General features: G+C 33.7%; 1 protein-coding gene across 2 annotated transcripts in view; it reads right to left on the bottom strand.

The window, feature by feature from the left end:
• The window catches only part of ATRNL1 (attractin like 1), a 678,243-nt gene that overhangs the window by 625,229 nt on the left and 33,471 nt on the right, over positions 1–19,543 (bottom strand). For both annotated transcript variants that reach the window (XM_027112688.1, XM_027112689.1), the window contains exons 4-7: positions 18,529–18,657; positions 16,969–17,177; positions 3,622–3,796; positions 980–1,067 (exon numbers count right to left, since the gene is read on the bottom strand). In XM_027112688.1, the coding sequence (XP_026968489.1) occupies positions 980–1,067; positions 3,622–3,796; positions 16,969–17,177; positions 18,529–18,657 (601 nt within the window). The remainder of the gene's footprint in view (positions 1–979; positions 1,068–3,621; positions 3,797–16,968; positions 17,178–18,528; positions 18,658–19,543) is intronic.

Genomic DNA, 19,543 nt, shown 5'->3' with positions numbered 1-19,543 from the left:
GAAGGAAGGAAGGAAGGAAGGAAGGAAGGAAGGAAGGAAGGAAGGAAAGAAGAAAGGAAGGAAGAGGAAAATAACAAGTGTTGACAAGGATATGGAGGAATTGAAACCTTTGTGCGCTGCTGGCAGGAATGTAGAATTGTTACAGCTGCTGTGGAAAACAATATAGCAGTTCCTCAAAAATTTAAAAATAGAATTACCATACAATCCAGCAATTCCACTTCTGGCTATCTATCCAAAAGAATTGAAATCAGGGACTTGAAAAGATAGTTGTATACCCATGTTCATAATAGCATTATTCATAATAGCCAAAAAGGTGGAAGCAACCCAAGTATCTATCGATGGATGAATGGATAAACAAAATGCAGTGCAATATATACATACAACAGAACATTATTCAGACGTAAAAAGGAAGGAAATTCTGACACATGCTACAAGATGGATGAATCTTGAGGACACCAAGCCAAGTGAAATAAGCCAGTCATTAAAGGACAAACACTGTATGATTTCACTTATATGAGGTACCTAGAATAGTCAAATTCACAGAGACAGAAAGCAGAATGGTAGTTTGCAAGGTCTGGGGAAAGGGGGAAATGAGGAGCTACTGTATGGGTATAGAGTTTCAGTTTTGTAAGATGAAAAGAAGTCTGAAAATAACAGTAATGGCTGTACAACAACTTGAATATACTTAATGCCACTGAATGAATTCTACTCTTAAAAATGGTTAATATGGTAAATTTTTGTTATGTATATCATGGACAAAAACTCAACCTTCATTTCTTCTCATGTTCAATGGAGGACTGTATTAAAATCTTTTTATTTTTACTAAAATAGTATAAAAGTCTTTGACATCTCAAGTTATTGTGATTCATATGATCTACTGTTCTTATTAAATGTTTGAAATAAATCTGAGATTTAGTATTTCTTCCTATAAAGTCTAAAAAAAGAAAAAAAAGATTAAAATTTAAAGCAGGATTCATACCTGATATAAAGCAAGAGAATGCCCATATCTCTGGAGAGGTCCCCTTGATACAGTTCCTACATTCCATATACTGCTTTCTAAATTGTAACTAAAAACAAGAAAAAAAAATAACTTCATAAGCTAAGATTCATTTTCAGTTTTGTAATTTGCATATGCTTTCTTGTATTTAAATATTCATTAATTCAAAAACAATTAGAATAAACTCATAATTTCATATACCATATTAGAAATTTCTAATAGAGACTCATTCAAGATATACCTAGTCTAAATTAGGATTCAATCATCCGAATGTATAATATACAATAACTTGACTAGGCTATTTATTACCGGAGTTAATTTGTTCTGAACCAGCCGATTAACCTAAACAATAGTGAGCTCTTCTACACTTTTAAAGTCACCTGGGCCTCCTTGAAGCTCCTACCTTAAGGCTTTTGTCTGGCTTTCTTCTCTGCCAATGTCTGACCCCTTCAAGTCTTTGCTCAGCTCTCACCTTTACATTTGTGAGTGCAACTCCCTCCTCTTTGGCATTCCTGATTTGCTTACCCCTGCTACCTATCTTGCTATCTATCTATATCTGTATATGAATATATGTACATATAATTTATTTATAATATACATATTTATCATGCTAATTACATTTTTTTCTAATTGCCTGTCCTTCCTCACTAACTTCACAAAGATGGGATATTCATTATGTGCACTGACAGATCCCAAGTACTAAGCACAAAGTAAGTGTTCAAAACAATTTGCTATGCCCATGAATACATATTAATTCTAATGTCGATGTATAAATGTTCCGTAAAATACTCTCTAATTTAATAGACACTAATACAAAACTTTTATATTATTTACTGAATAATTTGTCTTAAGCATAACATCTACACCTCAATTAAATTCTACTACAGAAGATAAATCAACTTATAACTGACACCATCACTTCTAAAAGCTTTTAAACATCCTTACCTACAGCTAAACCACATTCAGAAAAATGAAAAAATATTCTCTAACCTGTGAAAACAGCAACAAAGTTGCTGATTACTTCTAAGCTGATACCTCTAGTTTACTATAAAACTAAATAAACACTGTAACCAAAAGAACCAGATTTCAGACAAAAAAAAAAAAAATTAAACTATCTGGTTCAAATAGAAAATATATGTTTAGGAGAATATCAAGTAAAATTCATCACTTAATTTAAAATATGCTATTTAACTTGTACAGAACACAAACTTTTAGGATCTCCATGTTTCCTTGACAACTATACTCTGTCTTCACAACTCTACTTTGCAAATACCACAGTTTAATCCAAAGTTCTACTTTATTTTCACAACCTTTTCATTTTCATGAATCATAGTTAATTTCCTTTTCTTTTCCACATTTAACTCTCGGTTCCTCAGGTTCTTTGCATATCTTAACAATTCATTTTAATCCTACCAACTCTCTTTCAATTCTTTCTACTATATTTTATCCTTCATTTATTGTGTTACAGAATTCTACTAATTGTTCACTTAAATATTTACCAAAAATTCTTCCCCCCTCTCTCCAGAATTTATTTTATTTTATTTCATACTTTAATTCCAGTCTTATTCAGTCATAGTTTTAAAGCAATCTCCTAACACAGAATTTTTTTGATCCCCAAAATTAATAGGACGAGTATTTTCAGAAATTAGAGTTTACAGATAAAATACAGAATGCCAGTTAAACCTGAATTTCAGATAAACAACAATTTTTTAGTATAAGTATGATCCATGCAATATTTGGGACAAAACCAAAAAATAAAATAAAATTATGAGGCCTATGCATACTAAAAAATTATTCACTGTTGATCTAAAATTCAAATTTAACTGTGTGTCCTGTATATTTATCTACTGAATATGGCAACCCTTTTGGGTATACACCATTATGGTACACTGTCCAGGGTCAGTTCCAACTGATTGATGCCCAAGTTGCATCAGTTATTACAAATTATGAATATCACCCCTGAAAACAACATTGATAATCAAATTATTCTTATCTCCTCTTTTATTCTATTATTGAATAGTATTGAATAGTTCATAAAATAAAATTATCAGCTGAAAAAATCAGATAAAGCTAGCATCCATGCAGTTCTCCTTGTCATCTAATCACGCAAAGGACAATCTCTATTGAGTCAACAGTAAATGCATAACCTATCTTATAATACTGGCACTGTTCTCCCAACAAAAGCTTGTAAAGTAAATGCAAAGTAAAAGTTTAGGTAAATTAAAATTTGCAGAAAAACTGAAAGTACTTTTATATAAGCAATTATACTTCATTCTGAAAAAATAAAAGGTAGCAATATTCATAATGCCCAATATAGGCTTGGCCCGGCCTGGGCTTATTTAAAGTTAATATTTTCTTATTCAGAATTTATTAAAAGCACTCTAGAAAGTTAATGAAATATCTATATAGAACAAACCTATATGCCCAATGACAAATAACTTATTGATACACTGAATTTATATATTCTCAAATCAGTCCTATGCGGCAAACAGATATATTACAAAAATAATCATTCATAAATTTGTATATCAATAACATAGGACATTTAGGATAGTCTTATTACCGAAAAATATCCAGCCTAAAAATTAGACTGTGAAAATCTGAAAAACAAAAAGAAAACTTACTTCAGGACCATTTGAAAAGAACTGTAGTTAAAAGTATATCCACCAATCACCCACATAAATTTCCCATGTAAAACAGCTTTATGGGAAGCCCGACCTACAGAAGGACTGAAGGGTTTAACATTTGGCAGAATCCAGTAAGACTCAGTGGAAGGAACATTCAAAGAACAATCAGGACCTATTTAAAAAAATCAAACAACACAATGCATTAAACAAAGACCTTAGATTGTAGAAACAGAATACATGGATTAAGAGAATTTAAGAATCCAATGCTCATCTTATTAATAAATATAATGTACATAAATGGTCTGAAATATAACTTACAGGAAAAACTCTAAAAGCAAATGTAATGCTTACAGAGGAAAAAATCATACACTCAAATCAGACTTGGATACGTTCAAATAAATAATACAATCTGAAAGAATTACTTAAATGATATAAATTTCAGATTTATTTCAGTATGCTAATAGGATATTAGAACAGTAAACAATGTACTCAAAATCCCAGTTCTGTCTCTTACTAAAAGTGTGACCTTGGGAAAATCTGCTTACCTTTGCCATCATCACGCCTTCATCTATAAAACAGAAATAACAATCTATCTCCTAAGGATTATTATAAATATTTAATTTTTTTAAAGACAGTGGAAATTAAAGCATTCATAAATTGTAAACTATTAAAGAAATATAAAAATAAAATTACATTTTTTCTTAGCATCATTCTTATTAAGAACAACCAAAATTGGCATCAGTAGAGAGGCTTATTATCCTCAAACAGAAAAAATTATTATGCATAATAAAATAAAAACTATTAATGAGTGCAGGATAACGTAAATACTCTAAGTTAAAAACACTGCCTTTTCCTATCCATGTTCATGATGTTACTCATGAGTCTTGGTTCCTCACCTGTAAAATGTAGCAGGCTAGGCTAGATCAGTGTTTCTCAAACTTAAGTTATGGAAGGAATGCTCCTAAAGGAAATGTATTTTCATCAAATTTAAGGGCTCACAGATTATTTTAATTCTAATGAAACTAATATGCTTAAACAAAAACTAGAAATAAATTCCTTATGTTTAAAGTTCTTTTATAAATATAAAACCAACATAAACTTATAAATTATGTATATAAACAAACTTATAAAATCATTAAAATTAATTTTTGCTTAAAATGATGAATGGTGTTGTTCTGCTCAAAGTAAATCATTGGTCCTAAGTGGAAAATGATATCAATTCCATAGCACCTTTTTTATGCAACTTTAAGATACTTATATTATTTTGACAACATAATTCTCCCAGCACTTTTCTTTCATTTATCTTTTACAAACCTTTTTTATCCATATAATATGCCATAACATCTGTTGACCTTCACTTATCACAAAAGTATCAGTACTCTTCAATATTCTTTTTAGCCTGCAATAAGGATACTACTTGGTCCTAACTAAACAGTCAACACAAATGCTGGCACTGCAATCTAGTGGCATTTTTATACAATTATGAGATCAATCACTTGATGTTAAATTTTCTTATATCAAAAAGTTTTAGATTATCACTGAATCACAAAATTTTAAAGCTTCCAAACAGACCCTAATTTCAGAAATATTAGCCTTTACAGTTTTTATTTTCTCATTTGTTCACTCACCCATGCATTCATTCATTCATCTTCCAAGTCCTTTTCAATGCTTACATTCTATGAGTCTGTATTTTTCAGGTACAAATTAGATAGCACCCTAGATTATCTCTTTGATAACAACACAATCTTTTAAATCAAATATAGAAAACTTTATAATTTCTGAGTGAAAAGACTGTGAACTATTCCTTGGTAACCAAAGAAATTAAAGGAACACACTGATTTTTTTAAAAATAAGTTAAACTACAATTCTAAACCACTTAGAACTCATTTAACTCAGGTTGGCAAACAACAGCCCATGAGCAAAATCCAACCCACTACCTGCTTTTGTAATAAAGTTTCTTAAGAACACAGTATGCTCATTCATTTAAGTATTATCTATGGCTACTTCTGCAGTACTCAGCAGAGTTGAGTAGTTGCAACAGATATCATGCAATTCCCAAAGCCGAAAATAGTTACTATGTGGCCTTCTACAGAAAAGTTTACCAACCTCTAACTTAACTGAAGAGAAATAAGATCATATGGACAATTACACATGAGTGGTATACCTAATTGGTCTAAATGCTGTATCTTGTTTTCTTAAAAAGAAAAATGTAGATTTATTTTAAATCAGGAATAATAAAGCAAAAAGAGTAAAATGTTAATAATAGGTTAATCTGGGTAAAGGACATTTGTATATTCTTTGTACTTTTTTTTTCAATTTTAGGTATTTTAGGTATCTATTCTTTTTTAAATTTATTTATTTTATTTACGTATTATTTTTGGCTGCATTGGGCCTTCATTGCTGCACACAGGTTTTCTCTAGTTGCTGTGAGCAGGGGCTGCTCTTTGTTGCAGTCCGCGGGCTTCTAATTGTTGCGGAGCACGGGCTCTAGGTACGCAGGCGTCAATAGTTGTGGCATGCAGGCTCAGTAGCTGTGGCTCGCAGGCTCTAGAGCGCAGGGCTCTACATGTAATCACAAGTGTCCTTGTAAGAGAGATTTGACTACAGAAGGAGAAATCAATATTACCACTGAAGCAGGATGCTGTGCTCCATGCTTTGGAGATGGAGTAGGGGAAAAGAGCTAATGAATGTAGGGACTGAAACTCTATTCCTGGAAAAGTCAAGGATGCAGATTCTTTCTTAGAGCCTCAGAAGGAGTGTGACCCTGCAAACACCTTGATTTGGGCTCAGTGAAACATATTTCAGACTTCTAACTTCCAGAATGGTAAGAGAATAATGAATGTGTGTTAAAACACCAAGTTTGTGGTAATTTGTTACAGCAATTATAGGAAACTAATGCTAATAACTAAATTTATAACTTCAGATAAATACTGTTATTTACTACAAGAAATTGGATTTTAGGGCTTCCCTGGTGGTGCAGTGGTTGGGAGTCCACCTGCCAATGCAGGGGACACGGGTTCGTGCCCCGGTCCGGGAGGATCCCACATGCTGCGGAGCGGCTGGGCCCGTGAGCCATGGCCGCTGAGCCTGCGCGTCCGGAGCCTGTGCTCCGCAATGGGAGAGGCCACAGCAGTGAGAGGCCCGCGTACAGCACAAAAAAAAAAAAAGAAATTGGATTTTAGAGGTTTTTAAATTTTTACTCTATAATCTAAAATATCTACTTTTCTATGCAAACCAGCAGTCAAATTCTTCCTCTTTGTTACTACCTTATTTTATGTAACTTCTAGCAGTTATTAGAAGGAATGGTCTATAGCCAAACTCTACAGATTGTCTTTATTTTACTCTAAATTAATAAGTTTATAAATAGAAAGATTTATGAATATGACTTAAAAGTGTAAGGAAAATTAGATGTCTTAATTTGTAGTTTTCTGCACTCGTAACTAAAATGATTAAAAATGTAAATTTATAAACTGAATATTAATTTAAAACACAAATAACTATAGAGAACACTTTATACACACAAAGGCTTCACCACCCATTAAGTATCATTTAAAGCCATCCAAGACTCCCTTTTTATAAAAACACATCCATGAAAAGTCTACCACTTCATTATCTGTCCTGTTATGGAACATCTCTGCATAATTCTCCCTGCATAACTTTTATCAATCAATATGGGAATCTCCTCAAGGTAAGCAGATCACAGCTGTCTTGAAAAAGATGTAATAAACTAATTCATATTCCAGTGGGTTTTCATAAAGATTTAATATGCTACCTTTTCCATGGGTTAATCCAAAGAGCATAAATGAATTTCTAATGATGTAATTTTCGGCATTAGTGACAGGCTACTGTGAGACAAATTTTTGACACTGTTCTACAATCCAAAGTGGAATTATACTCATCCCTCTTAAATTTATACCTCCATCCTCACAATCTCTCTTGAATTCCAGACTCAAAGTGAAACTACCTACATGACATTTCCACTTGGATGTCTCATAATCATCTCAAACTTAACATGTCCAAAACTAAAATCTTGATTTCTTTCCCTCCCAAATCTGCTCCTTCACCAGTGTTTACCATCTCAGTCAACGGCACTTCCATTTACCCAGTTGCTCAGGGCAAAGATCTTGGAGCTATTCTGAGTTCTCTTTTTCTCCCACACCCATATCCAACAAATCCTGGACTGACATTCATTACGTATGCAGGAATACAGCCTTTCCAACTGTTAAAACATGGAAATGCTTCACTGATTGTTAAGTAGATGCTGCTGCGGGTACCAGGCCTTCCTCTTCCCAGTTCCCCTGGCCCCTCTGAGATAATCCAGACTCTCCGCAAAAGACAACTAAAGGGGTAATGCCTGGCACAGCATGGCTCATCCAGGAGCCTGCCCCAGTGCTAAAGTCAGATCAGTTTTGATTGGTTGGTGTCTAAGTGTCTGTACCTTACCAATTATAAACATTTTTAAATTCGATCACCTCTACCAGGCTCTAAACACTGATCCTTCCCTTTCCAACTACCATCCTAGTACAAGTCACCATCCAATCTCACCTGGACTACGCAATAGTCTCCAAACTGGTCTCCTTATTTCCATTCTTGCTGCCTTCCTATCACATTCAACTCTCCACAATGCAACCAGAATGATTAAAAATACAAATTTCCCTACTCAAAATCTTTCAATGATTTCCCATCACACTAAAAATAAAAATCCTTAACACGGCCCACAACTCTTACATGACTGGCCTCAGTATTCACTTACTGCATGAATGAATGAATGAATGAATGAAAATAACCTTAGAGCCATAAAAGATCAAGAGCAAGAGCTATGAAGTCAAACCTCGCTTTCCAACTTATTAGCTATGAAACCTTGGACGAATTAACTTCTCTAAACTTCAGTTTAATCATGGAGATTATACGCAGAAGAACATAGGATTCTGTGAAAATAAGATTGAATGAGATTGTACTTAATATTAAATACTATAATGAAACCTTCATAATAGTAACATTATTACTATTATGAAGTCCATCCTCTCATTTTAATATACAAGGAAACTAAGTATAATCAAGTCTACAGGCAAAATATGTTAATGAAGCCTAGCATTATTAGGTATAGTAAATATACATGCCAAAAGAAAACAGTAAAATTACAACTAAAAATTTCTATAATCAGAGATAAATACAATTGAGAAATAACTGCAAAGGACAAAACCTAGAATAAAGAAAGTACTACAAAGTTTTGAAAGTTTCTCCAAAGCAATTCCAGAACTACTGAATTATATTCTTTCTTCCTTCCCAAAGTAGTCTACTTTGCACTGGAAAAGTTTTTCTAAGGGACTCTATCTCTGTTTTGATACTGGAAATCAGTACAAAAATTTTATTTGCTTTATACAAATTAGTTTTATAAAATAACTTTTCTTCCATAAAGAAGGATAAAAATGTGAAGTCTTCAAGTGAGTTTAACAACAATTCCCTGAATAGTACCTCTAGTGTAGTATATCAGCTAGATTGCTTTGGTTGTAAGCTACAGAAACTACTTTTGGCTAGGTTAAGGAAAAATCGGTATTTGTTGAAAAAAACATGGGGAAATTCAAAGAATTTTTAAAAAGAGGCTGAAAACCAAGCTTAAAATAGACAGGTATCTGGATTTATCGTCCCATCAAGACTACTCTCAATGAGTGAAAGGCAATTTCCCACAAAGAAACTGGACTGCTAATAGGAAAGGAAAAGTATTCTGAGAAGGAACATTTGAAGAGAGGTACATGTAACTTACTGTAATCACTCCAGAAATAGTCTTATGATCGTATTGAATCTGAAGTTCTCCATAATAAAAGGCAAAATGAGATAACATCATTGCAAGAGTCCTATCTTCTAACATCATCAGAAAATTTTGATTTTGTTTCAGTTTCCAAAGTATTCTAAACATTTTCTAGGCCCATAAAACCAATCTCCAAAGGACAGTTATCAACTTTAGTGTATTTTAAATGTCCACAGCTGTTCTGACAATATCCTAATTTTACAGAACAATGAATTTGTGAATGGTAATCACTACACCAGATCTGTTCCAAGAATACTTGGTTCTCACAGTTTAGGTCAATGATGTGATTACAGTATGGAAAGGAACTGCCCTTCTGTTAGCAAAGATCAGTGTTTTCCAATTACTATTTTTGAGTGGTGAAAGGCTTGCAAACAAAGCTTTATAGACTGGTTCTGATTAGTTGAAAATGACAAATACAGAGATAGCTGGGATTGAAAGCAGGATTTGTTTATCCCACCTATCTAAGTCAGAGGCAATAAAGTATGTGGTTGTAAATATTTCAACATTAGGTAACCTTCCACAAGGAAGGAACCTATGTCTAGCACAGAATTTTCTGTGAATTTTATTGTAACCCACAGTCCTTTGTTCTATTCTCTCTCTCTACACTCCCTTCCCTCATGATCTCATCTGATCTCATGGCTTTAAGTATCATCAACCATTTCCAATTTAACATTTTTAAGCCAATCAGCCCCAAACAGTACAGACCTCTCTCCACTAAACTCCAACTGCCTTTTCAACATCTCCTCTTAGATGTCTAAAAGACATCTCAAACGTAACATACCAAATTCAAACTGATCTTCCTCCTAAAATCTTCCTCATGTCAACTGATGACAACTCTATCTTACTCTAAGGTCAAAAAAATCTTCAAGTCATCCTTGACTTTTTTCTTTCTCCCATCCCCCATATCCAATGCATCAACAAATCCTATTAACCCTGTTTTAAAATCACATTCAGTATTAAGCAATTCTTACCTTCCTTGCTGCCTGCCCACACTACTATCATTTCTCATCTAGATTATAATTACAGTAGTAGTCTCTTAACTGGTACTCTGCTTTCATAGTCTATTCTCAATATAGAAGTCAACAGGAACCTTTTAAAACTAAGTCAGATTATATCAATCGTCTGCTCAAAATTCTACAATGGCTCCCCATTTAACTTAGGGTAAAAGTCAAAATCCTTCCAATAGCCTACAACACTAAGGCTTAGCTCATCTAGCTCCATTCCTCACAAACCTCCATCACTCCAGCACCTTACCTCCATATCCTCGATCATCTCCTTGCTCTGCAACTTCTCTGAGCTCACATCCGACAACCTGCCCCTCAGTCATTCAATTTCAGGCACACTGGCCTTTTGCTGGCCCTCACACACACCAGGCATGTTCCTGCCTTAGGGCCTTTGCCAATGGCTATTCCCTCTGCCTGAAATGCCCTTCTCCTAAATATCTATAGAGCTAACTCCCTCACTTGCTTCAAGTCTTTACTCAAATGTCACCTTCTCAATAAGGCCTAACCTGATCATTTTATTTAAAATTGTTAACTCCCATCCCTAGATCTACCTATCCCTCCTTCTCAGCTCCACCTTATTTTTCCATTACACTTATCCCATTCTAAAATATTATATGTATAATATATATGTTATGTTGATTATCTATGGTCTGTCTCTCTTGGCTTGAATGTAAGATCCACAAGGATCTTTACTTTCTTTGTTCTGTGATGTATTCAAAGGTCCTAGAATAGTACCTAGCACTTGGAAGAAGCTCTAAAATTTTTGTTACATAAAATGAACAAAAATAAATGAATGAATTAGTAAATAAAGCGTGTTATATATACATCCTCAATACTATTTTTAAACAACTTTTCAAGTAGCTGAGGAATAAAAACTTATTTTATTGGCTCTTGCAAAAAGTTGGATTTGCTGTTTTTGCTGGTTGGGGAAAATGAACAGAAAGAGAAGAATTTAATCTAGCACATTATCTGTTGCTTGTCTCTCCACAAAGTTAGAGAGATCACGTTCATTATTATTAAATTTCTAAAGGGAAACGTAAGCTATGTTGTGGATTTCTTTAAAGCAACCTATAGTCTCGTGTACTTATACACACTACCCTAAAGTAACTAATTCTGTCCTAATATGTTACGTGACTAACCCAGAAAAAACATAATGTATGATAAAATATTCATGGATCTGAGCTAAAAGATTTTATATTTTTCTAAAACAAACAAAATCATCAAGTTTTTACAACTTAAATAATGCCATGGAATCTAAGTGTGTGCTCTGGTAGTCAATACTGCCACCCAATGGCAAATGCTAAAATCTAAAACCAAAGGACTGAAAGAAAATAACTGACCAGATGCTCAAATTCAAATGTTTCCCTCAATATTTAAAATTATGCTTTATATATCAAGTAAATTGCATAAGTTATTGGAGTACTAGTCTTCTAAAACATCTATACTTGAATGTCCACATATCACTAAACCAGCAACTAATACATTTCTAATTCATTCATTCAACAACAACAACAAAATTTGAGCGCCTACTACACAACAGGCACTACAGAAGATGCTGTAGGCATAAAGGTGATCAAAACATAGTCATTCTTAACTTCATGGAGTTTGTATTCCAGTAGGAAAGATAATAAAGAATCACACAAACATAAATGTGATAAAAGCTATAAATTTAAAAGATAGGGTCCTATGAAAGTACGTGGGGAGATGTGACCCTGTCTTAGAATGTTAAGGGGTGAGGGTGTTGTAGGGGGAAGTGCAGAAATAAGAAAGGCCTTGAAATATTTAGGGACAACGAACATTCAAGGAACTGAGATAAATCCAAAGTGTAACTTTCAATAAAGAATCGGAAACACTATAAAAAATTATCAAATTACCTGATTTACATATTAAGATACTGTCTTTTAATCAATCATCTAAAGGCTGAAAACAACCAACTTCAATCCTTACATGAGAACAGTGTCTGAACCGCACTGAAAATGAACACTGAATATCTATAAAGAATATCCTGAAGACATGTAAAAGGACTGAACGATAGGATTGAACAGGACATTCTGGAATAGGAAAGGACCAGGGACAAATTTTAAATGGCTAAGCAATGCTCTTGTATATAAAACCTGGTAACCTGTTTTTCATCTCTATAAAACAGGTGGAAAATGTTTTGTTGTAATAGATTAAGGAAAGAATTGTACCCTGAAGACTGCTTGTTTATCTTTTCAATCTGTCTACTCCTACCATCTATTCCACATTGCAAAGCTTTTCTGAGTAGGCATGAGAGAACTATTCAGCCCACTCCTTGTCAATTATGGCAACAATCTACACTTTAAAATACTTTATTTGGATTTTTAAATTTATTTAGAAGATTCCAATCATGTGAACCCCCTTCCTAGTTTGGGAAAATCTCTCACTGTGTGAATTTTATTCAGAAACAGAATCCTTTCCCACTACACAATTCAGAAAAGTTAAATTCTCTATTTCTATATCTCAAGGCAGCAATTGAGAAAAGTTAAATTCTCTATTTCTATATCTCAAGGCAGCCAAGCAAGTCATGGATAAAACCTAAGTTTAGCCAAGTAGATTTTACTAAGCAGGCCTTCAAATCTTCAAAAGTGATACAAAGATGTGGGGAGAATTTAGAATTTTTTCTACTCAAGCCTGTAGCATACAGTATCCACAGTAAAGACACCAGTGGTGGTACCCCAGGGTCCAGTGGCAGTAACAGGAATATCCTAATCAAACTTCCCTGTGGCTTCATCTTTGCTGGGAACCAACCCACCTAGCCTTCTGTTACACCTACCCCTTTCTAACCAAGGTTTTTCCAGCCTTCCCATCTCCTTTGTGAGCTACCCAATATCCTTTTGTACAGGTTTAGAGAACAAAAAATTAGTTGCTTAAAAAAACCAGAAGTTAATTCCTCTCTCATAAAACATTCTAGAGGCAAATGGGCAAGTGCTACTGCTTACTACAGTTACTGCCATTTACCAGCCATTGGAAAAGATCTCAATGATGTAAAATTCCCACACAGCACTTCCACTCACATCCTACTTCCCTAAACTTAGCACAATAACCATACTAGACGCAAGGAAGGCAGAAAAATGTGGTATGTAGCTGAAGACCATGTGCTGAGCTAAAAACTCAGTCAATTCTATCACTAAAAAGAAGGGAAGAATGAATGCTGGTAGACAGTGGTCCCTGACATACTTTCCAATAACTGCCTTTTCTGCTCAGATAAGCCAGAACTGTTTCTGTTGCTTACAATCAAATCAAAGACTTATAGTGGTTCCGATTTTTTAAAGTTATGTAAGAGAGAAACCTGGAGCCACTCTGATTAGGGAGTTGACGGGAGTCGGTGGGTGGGAACACACCGTATCTAAGAGTCTGCTTTGAAAATTGATGTTCTACCGCATTATTTACATATGAACATAAATCCAATTTATTATATCTTGATTTTCATGCCTTTTAAAAATTCCTCAGGACTTCCCTGGTGGCCCAGTAGTTGAGAATCCGCGTTTCCACTGGAGGGCGCACAGGTTCAATCCCTGATAGGGGAACTAGGATCCCGCATGCCACATGGTGTAGCCAAAAAAAAAAAAATCCTCATCTATCCCAATGTTTGGAAGCCATCTTAAAAGAAAAAATGCTCTTCAAAGTTGTCTTTTTCCCTCTTGTGACTTATTAAGACTTATATTTTATTAAGTGAAAGATGTCACAGAAGCAGATGAATCCACACAGGTCTCTACCCTTTAAGTAATCTATTTGATATGTATATATCATTGTCTTTGAAAACTACACATTATAACAAAATTAAACATTATACAATCAACTTGTATGCTTTTCAAAATGTTGCACTAACATTTTCTATATTCTTTACTATTTCAGCTTTTGGTTGTTACAAGTGCTTTCCACAGAAAAAGGGGGACAGTCGACTTTAATGGTGCCATCTAGTCTTAGAACATACTCCTATTGCCTAAAACAGTAAAAAGGTGAAAGCAGATGGTTAAGGAAGAAAGACTTAGATGAGCAAGTTAAGGGGGGAAAAAGTATAGTAAAGGCTAAGCAAAACTCTTAGGAGATGCTACATAGAAAAACTAAACTTGGAAAACAAGGAGATGTGAAGCCTAGGTGGGACAAGCACTAGAGAAATGTGAGGAAGGGGACTCAAGACTTAACAAAAATCTAGGCTTTTCCTCTGTATTCTCTTAATAAAATCTCAGTTTCTAGAAAACAACATTTATTTTCTTTTTATATACTAGCACAGAACCAAAGAGAGTAAGTAAAATTAACCAACATAAATGGATAAAATATAATGAAGGTAGCAACCATCTGTTATTCTTAACCCAAAGAATCCAGTTCCAAATAACACATTAAAAACTGCCAGACTCTGAATCTCATAAAGATTGCCTCCTCAGCTCTCATTTCAAATATCTCCAGCTCTTTGATCATTCCTCAGATGCCCTAGAAACAAATGTCTCTCCGTTTCCCCTCAATGGTTTCTCCCATTCCATATATCTAAAATTAAAACCTAGTGATATAGTCAACAATCCCACCTACTTTAAGATATGCTTCCTTAGATATAGAATCAGGAGTCAGTTTGGAGGCTCAAAGAAACCAACCTGCACATCATCTGTCTTGAAAGACGCACAATATCCATTTCACCAAACACTACCCACAAAACATTCATATCAATTCAGAGGTGAATTATTTAATTACAAAGAATTAATAGTGGTATAAAAGTGTATCTGATTTCTGTATATTTTATAATAAATCACTTTAACATTATTCTCATTTTTTTAAAATATATGTGTACATGCATATGTGTATGTGTTAATACATATATATATATAAAGTTATTCATATTATCACTTTGCTTCAAAAGTAAACAAACCCAGCATTTGCTTCCCCATTTTTATTTGCTTATAGACATTTAAGAGCCAGGAATTTTTATGATTTCAGGCACTCCTGACAAGAATAATAAAATGTGAAATGCTGATAAACAAAAGCCAGAAAAACAAAAGCTAATATTCTCAACCAGATACATATTACAAAACCTCCAGAAAATAAAGCATTTTAAAGAAGAACTACTAAAAGGAAGTAAAGAGCAAAAAAGGACAGAGCTGTTCATAGAGAATATTATACAAATATATCCCTCTTTTGCTTTCAAGACTGTTAAAATGAGATGAGGACTAATAGCAGATGAAGACCAGTCAGAAAAACACCAAGCATACAAGCTATACTTCTATTTCTCAGGCCTTAATTTAAATATATTCTTGGTGTACTATTCTCTCCATAGAAAAGGACGTTATTTTAGTTTCAAGACTGAAACGGAAAAAAAAGATAACTCAAGGCACTTTTTAAGGGAAGAAAGGTCATGATTTATTAAAATAGCCACTCAACAAAATATATGCCTTATATGTATAATTAAAAACACTGAGAAATTTGTATCTGTCATAATCATAGTAGGAAATCAAATTCAATTCAATAAGAAATCACTGGTATTTCATATGGTTGGAGCCACTAATTTTTTAATGAAATAACATGGGTTTAAAATGGGCATAATTTACAGAAAGCCTAAAATAATTCCTCTAAATAAGTACTCAGCACATTCAGTAACATTTTTTCTAACTTGTCTCAAGAATGTTGAATGTGAAACCATTCTCTTTGGTTTTTACTTTTAGACAGCTCTGGTAGGAACTATTGCTACTACTGTTACACTGTGTTATAATAACACATGATCATGTAACTTTGGATTATATATTTCTTGAGTCAAAGTTCCCCCATCAACAGGATTAATACATTGGCACAAAGTAAGCTCTCAATATGTAAATATAATCTGCACAAAGCAAGTTCTGGGTGGGTAAGTATATAGATAACTAGGACCTATCTCTTCATTAAATTCCACAATGACAAGATTTATGATTTTATACCCAAATACTTAAGTAAGCTAAAACTCTTCAATGCAGTCTAAAATTAATCTTTAATAATAGATATTTATAAAAATTGTTTAGAAATTCTTCCCCAATTCTTCTCACTGCTTTTGCAATAAGCAGCTGTAAAACTTCTAAACTTTTAAAAATACTCTATGTTCTTTTAAAACATAGCCACAAGAGGTCAGTCTTTCCCAAGAAACAAGTTTAATATAGTCCAGTACCTTCCCAGATGAGCATCTATTTTTGCAATATACTATTTATATCACCCATTGCAAATCAAATTTGAATGTACCATGTGTTAATCTCAGCCACGTCACCAAATCTTTGGGAACTCAACAAAAAGTTAAAGAAGATCAGAATGATCACACGTCTACAATTTAAAGAGTTTCATATATAACTTCACCTGATTCCCAAAATAGCACATAGACAAAATCTTTACTGATTTTATTTGTGAAGAAGCAAGCTATTAAGAAGTTGACTGCTACTGAAATTCTAAAAATAAAACAAATACATGAGATTTGGGTGTGTAAACTACAGCAAAACAAATGAGTGTAGAATTTGTATTAATATATTAGATACATAAATCAATGTTTCAAAAGCCACTTACCTTGCCAACTATCATTGCAGACGCACAGCTTTTCACCTGTTAGGTCACAGTAACCATGATCTGGACTGCCGCAATTGGCTTTACAGTAAGGAATGTCACAAGCTTCACCCTTCCAGTATTTATCACACTCACAATATACTCTACTTGGAACAGAGACACTAGTTGTACACTTCCCATGACCAGAGCAATTGTTAGGACAAGAATTGATTCTGTAAAATATAATTCATATATACTCAAATTCAAGACAACTGAAAAAGAACTTTGGCTGATATTCTGTTAACTTTATAGTTTTTATGTTGTGTCTACGTGCTTCATTTAACGCAATTTTACAATGCGACTTCAATTCTTTACTCTGTACCTTTTAAACCCTAAAGCAATTCGGTTACACATATTTGCAATTGGCCTCAGTTCATTCACTGAGTTTACTCTGCTACCAAGACTACATACTCAACACCTGCAGGATCTATACAGTTCCAAGCACACTGTTTTGTAAAGACTTAAGTACTCAGCTGCTTTGAATATATATTTCACAGAAAAAAATTAAATTCATGAATACCTGAAACAATATGAGAAGCCATGATTTAAACTGGTTATATAATACTTAAACAGCATGCTATCACTTATACACTGTTATGGAAGTAAAAGGATATTTACCAAGTTTTATTATAAAGCTGATTATATTCTACTATATATTTATTCTCCCTTGTGTAAATTCTTGATATAAATAAATCCTATAATAAATTGCTGATTCAAGGATATTTAGAATATTTTATTCCTCGCGAAAAATTCTCTGGTATCATTCTCTACGTTCTTGAAGAAAACAAACAAAAAAAATGTATCAAGTTCCTCTGTGGCCATTCCTAATGAAAGCAACTGAAAGCATCTCTGGCTAATTCACTTCACCCTTGGACTTCCAGATACAAAAATGTATACAGAGTCTACACAATAGATGCTCAATAAATACTACTTTCTAATTTTAGAGGAGACAGTGGTATATAGCCACTTACCTTATCTCCTAAGCCTCAATTTCCTCATGTGTAAAATGGGAAAAATACCCATTTGACAGACTGATGAGAAGAGAATTAAAGAATATAATATATATAAAGCATCCAGTACAGTCTTTAGAATACAGAAGGACTATGAAAACTCAGCTCTCATTCACTCTCCAAATTAGGTATAAAATACCTTGGAGCACAGCAGGGCAGATGAGGGCTCCCTGCAATCCTACACATCCGTTATTACCAGTAAAGTGACACTGTTTGTATAATATGTTTACTTAATCGTTTTCCAAAAATTTTTAATTTTGTAATTAATTTTTAACCAAACTTAACTTGTTACCATAGTGTCCTAAGACTTAGAAACTATCCTATACAAGCTTGGACAGTATTTTGGGATATTATTAAAATTTTATGTCACTTAGAAAGAGATGCTATATATTTTGGAATTTAACACACTAGCCTGTTCCTGGTATATAAGACATTTATAAAAACAAACAATAAACTCTTTTAAGTCAAATTATAAGAATCGTTACAATATGAATTTTTTTGAAAAAATACTTACGAGTAAAAAATGTTGAAGCCAGTTAGATTATATGCAGCATCACTAAAAAAATGTAACAGTGCATAGCCAGACGTTGTAACAACTTCAGGCACAGTTTCATTTCCCCTTATTTCAGGGACTATCAAACCACTGTAAGAGAGCAAAATTGAACACTCTGTATATTAATGTACATATGACAGTTAATCACACAAAATTTACTCAAAATATTCTTGTCAGAATCACTAAGTATCTATATTAGAATGGGCAACTAGAAAAATAAATCTAAAATGAGTTCCTAGCCATTTCTCACCAATTAGCTCTGCTACTGCTGCCAACAGACTAACATCTACTCTCATGCCACCATACTCCTTTTTCTCTTCTCACCATTTGGACTGCTATGTCCCATTTCTCCCTTTTGTCCTGCCATCCATCCTGCCATAATACTATAGGGTGATCATTAACTTAAGTCATATGTAAACCTTCATTTAAAGCCACCTTGGAGAAGAATTAATATGGTTAAAATGTCCATACTACCCAAAGCAATCTACAGATTCAATGCAATCCTTATCAGAACACCCATGACATTTTTCAAAGAACTAAAACAAATAATCCTAAAATTTGTATGGAACCACAAAAGACCCTGCATAGCCAAAGCAATCTTGAGAAAAAAGAACAAAGCTGGAGGTATCACCCTCCCTGACTTCAGACGATACTACAAAGCTACAGTAATCAAAACAGTAAAGAGTACTAGCACAAAAACAGACACACAGATCAATGGAACAGAATAGAGAACTGAGAAATAAACCCATGCACTTATGGTCAATTAATCTATGACAAAGAAGGCAAGAATATACAATGGAGAACAACTAGACTCTTCAACAAATAGTGCTGAGAAAACTGGACAGCTCCATGTAAAACAATGAGATTAGAACATGCCTTCACACCATATACAAAAATAAACTCAAAATGGATTAAAGACCTAAATGTAAGACCAGAAACCATACAACTCCTGGAAGAAAACATAGGCAGAACACTC

This window comes from Aethalodelphis obliquidens, unplaced genomic scaffold (genome assembly GCF_003676395.1).
Source record: "Aethalodelphis obliquidens isolate GAN/ISIS:26980383/991018 unplaced genomic scaffold, ASM367639v1 scaffold11, whole genome shotgun sequence".
Taxonomy (NCBI): Eukaryota; Metazoa; Chordata; class Mammalia; order Artiodactyla; family Delphinidae; genus Aethalodelphis; species Aethalodelphis obliquidens.
This window is presented reverse-complemented; position numbering and strand designations above follow the sequence as displayed.